Source organism: Lycium barbarum, chromosome 10 (genome assembly GCF_019175385.1).
Source record: "Lycium barbarum isolate Lr01 chromosome 10, ASM1917538v2, whole genome shotgun sequence".
NCBI classification, from domain to species: domain Eukaryota; kingdom Viridiplantae; phylum Streptophyta; class Magnoliopsida; order Solanales; family Solanaceae; genus Lycium; species Lycium barbarum.
In genome coordinates, this window is record NC_083346.1 from 24,653,278 (window position 1) to 24,657,385 (window position 4,108).

Here is a 4,108-nt window from a genome sequence, read left to right on the forward strand (position 1 = left end):
GTGGGAGGGGGTTTCCCGAATATATACAAGGTCAATTTTTTTTTTATATCTATATAGTAGACTATGAATTTTCTTGGTAAAAATTATACCTCTGCCATTATTTATAATAGAAAAATATTTCCACCAGTCTCACGTTAATCGTTTTGGCAAGCTGAATTTGTTCTAAAATATTTGACGTTTTAGAACTTTTTCCGAAATTATTCGTATTGTTCCAATTATCAATTAATGAAATTTATAAGAGAGAAATTAAGGGTAGTTTAAACCAAATACACTTAATATTAAGGCTAATAAATATCTTTCTTAAGGGGTATCCAAAAACATTAAAAGGTAATATGGATTAGAAACAAAAAGTTTGTATATATTTATTAGAAGTAAAAAAAAAAAAACAATTAACATATTTATTCTAGTCTTTTCCGTACTATTACAAGTGCATACAAAGAAGTACTCAATCAAATTAAAGCAGTAAAGTAACTTTATTACAACTAGATGTATCAAAATCCATTTCCCAAAATCAGTTGTGTTGTAGCCTATAAGTAGGAATGGCCATCAAATGTTTGGCTCTGCCAGTCACTATACCAAATTGCTCAGTCATGTCTAAATCCTTAGGCTGCATGCCATTTGGGAGCTCCCAATTAAAGCAGTGAACTAACTGTGCCACCACAAGACGAACAATAATTAACGCTAATTGCATCCCAGGGCAACTCCTTCTACCAGAGCCAAATGGTAAAAGTTGAAAATCCCGTCCGCGAACATCTACGTTACTTTCAAGAAACCTGTCTGGCATAAATTTATCAGCTTCGGGCCAATAATTAGGATCCCTATGAACAGTGTATGCATTGACAATGACTTGTGATCCTTTTTTAATGTAAAAGTCATCAACCATACAATCTTCCATTGCTTCATGAAGTAGTAATGGGGCTGCAGCATGTAGCCTAAATGACTCTTTGAATACCATGTTTAAGTATTTTAAGTTTTCCAAGTCTGATTCTCCCACCATTCTGTTTAGGCCTACTACTTCTTCCAACTCTTTTTGGAGTTTATTCATTATATCAGGATTCTTGAGAAGCTCTGAGAGCATCCACTCAATTGAACTTGATGATGTATCTATTGATGCAACAAGCATGTCCTGAATTAAAAAAAGAAAAATATTACTACCATTAAGCTTGTTACTCTACATATATGTCAGCTTGGCAAAACACTGTTTCTCCCAAGTGCGGATAAAATAGCAGAGTTGATGAAGTAAGCTGACGGTCAGCATAATAATAATGTAATTATGATGAATCATCTAGATATATTGAGTCATTTAGAGTAAAGATATATACAATATTCATTTACCTTGTACTCAAATTAATTTTCGAAGTGATGTGTAGTTGATTGATTGGTTGCATTAAGTGAGTTAGGTTGAGTAGTTGACTAAAATTAGCCTAGTACTTAGTAAGTACTACTCCCTTCATCCCATTTTTTTAAAGGTATTTGATTGAACACGAAGTTTAAGAATGATTGGAAGATTTTTAAAATTTATGGTTTAAAATAAGATACAGAAATCATCTCATTAAGGTTATAAAATGAGAAGCTTATAGTTAAATTGCTAGTATTAAATATAAAAATGTATCATTCTTTTTAGACGACTAAAAAAGAAAGAGTATCACATAAGTTAGAATGGAGGGAGTATTTAATTTCAGATTGAGAATGAACATACCAGCAGGACAGCTTTGACATGGCGACGATCAAACTGAAACTCTGCTACGCCAGATTGCATGATGGCCATCATGGTGTCTACAAAGTCCTCCTTCTGGTCCATAGCATGGGCATGTTCTTCAATAATCTTCTCAACAAATTCATCAAACACCTTAGCAGTGTCCTTCATTCGACGAGTAAGTCCTTGGAGGTCAATAACACCAAGAAAAGGGAAAACATCTCCAAGATTTGGTGTTGCAGCTAGCGTTGTAACCTCTTGAACTAAAGATTTAAAACCCCTCTTGTCCAAATCCTCATCCACGAACTTTTTACCAAAAACCATTAAGCAACTCAAGTTGGCACTCAACGACGAAACTTGAGCACTAAGATCAACAGCAACATGACCATGACCACGAGCTACTTCTTTGATCGATTTGATCATAAGCGCAAGTTCTTCACTCCTCGTGGATCGAAACGAGTTAATTTTCTGGCTACTCAACAAGTGGACCGTGCACAATTTTCTCATGTTACGCCAGTAAGCTCCATACTTAGAGAAAATCAAATTTCTTTGGCCATATGAGATGTATTGAGCTGTCTCATTATGAGGCCTACTAGCAAAGACGTGATCATATGTTTTGAGGATTTTTTCAGCTGATTCAGGGGAAGATATAACATAAGTTGGTACTAGTCCTAATTTCAGGTACATAATAGGACCATATTTTAGGGATAATTTGTGGAAATCTTGAGTCGGATTTTCACCTAAAAGATGGAGATGTCCTAATATTGGAATCCCTTTTGGACCAGGAGGAAGTTTTTTCTTGTTCTTGATATTTAGTAACTTATGGAAGATGAAAAATACAATAAGAGCCAAAAACAGTGTTGCCCACATAAAAGCCATGGCCAATAGGACAAATGGACAATATTTGCTAGTGTATGTTGTATGATTTATGGGACAAGAGCACACACATATATATGCACGAAACTAAATCATGTGAACGGCGGCCGTTATAAGCTGACCAAGCATTCACCTACTATTTTATGGGTGGAAATTAATCGAAAATTATATTTCCTCCGTTTCAATTTATGTGAATTCATTTTAGTGTTTATATGAGCAATTTAGGTCGGTTTAACAACAAAATTGTAGCTAATTCCAATTCCTTTTTAGTGTTTGCTTTCAAAATTCATCATTATACAAATTTGAAGAAAGTTAGATAGTCTACCAAACGTGTTCCTTGGTAAAGAATTATTTGGCCAAAATGCATACATAAAGATCGATGTTTGACATTGCAATTAAATACTGTAGTAAATTATTTTGGTCACATTGAAATTGCGTAAATGTAAACTTTTTGGATTACAAAGGAAATATTCGTTTTCCTGAAAAGCCCCTTAACCTAATTGAATGTCGGTTTTACTATTCTTCGACTGCCCCCTTCACTTTGTAGCTTTTTTGGTGATATGGGGCCACCATATGGTGAAAAATAATGCATAAAGATCGATGTTTGACATTGCAACTAAATAATGTAGTACTCCCTCCGCCTCATAATATGTGTCATCTTAGCAAAAAACAAGCATATTAAAAAATTAATGATGAAATGTAAAGTTTACCAAATTATCCTTATATAAAAAAAATTACTTGTTCTTCTTGATAATTAGAGCATGTATAAGTAGTCCATCTTTTAACATTGAGAATCCAACCATCATTACTTAGAGTACTACTACTTCTTTTACCTCTTACTAATCCTATCTTTCATAGGCCAAAACTTTCATTTTCAAGTCAAACCCAAAATTTGACATTGTGAATCTAACTTTTAGCCTTGAATAAAGAAATTTCTCTTTTTTTGTCCAAGGGCAAAGATGGAATAAACTAGTCAATACATGCATTGGTATCCTAAGGTGACACTTATTATGAAATAAATTTTTTTGATTAAAGTGACACTTATTATGGGATGAAAAGAGTAATTATTTTGGTCACATAGAAATTGCGTAAATGTAAATTTTTTGGATTACAAAGGAAATATTCGTTTTCCTAAAAAGTTACTTAAAAATTGAATGTCGGTTTTACTATTCTTCAGCGGCCCCCTTCCGTTTGTAACACTTTTTGGTGAGACATGGGCCATCATATTGTGAAAAATAAGGGTAAAAATTATTTTAGTTCTCCAACTTTATTTTAAAAATTAAAGACCTCCCTAATATTGAACAATCGATATTTTCATCGTCTTATCTCAATTTCTTCGGCCATTGATCAGTAACTTTATTTTAAAAATTAAAGACCTCCCTAATATTGAACAATCAATATTTTCATCGTCTTATCTCAATTTCTTCGGCCATTGATCAGTAACTTTATATTATTTGACTGATCATCAAAGGAGTAAAAGGGAATTTCACTTATATTTTTTTTATTAATTAGTGAGTATCCTAATTAATAATATAT

General features: G+C 33.0%; 1 protein-coding gene across 1 annotated transcript; it reads right to left on the bottom strand.

Moving 5' to 3' along the window:
- Positions 1-341: 341 nt before the first annotated feature.
- On the bottom strand, positions 342-2,654 carry LOC132615707 (cytochrome P450 71AU50-like). The gene is made up of 2 exons (XM_060330312.1): positions 1,700-2,654; positions 342-1,126 (listed from the first exon to the last, which is right to left on the bottom strand). The coding sequence occupies exons 1-2, from the start codon at positions 2,573-2,575 to the stop codon at positions 512-514; spliced, it is 1,491 nt and encodes a 496-aa protein (XP_060186295.1). The 5' UTR covers positions 2,576-2,654; the 3' UTR covers positions 342-511.
- Between the last annotated feature and the right edge of the window lie 1,454 nt (positions 2,655-4,108).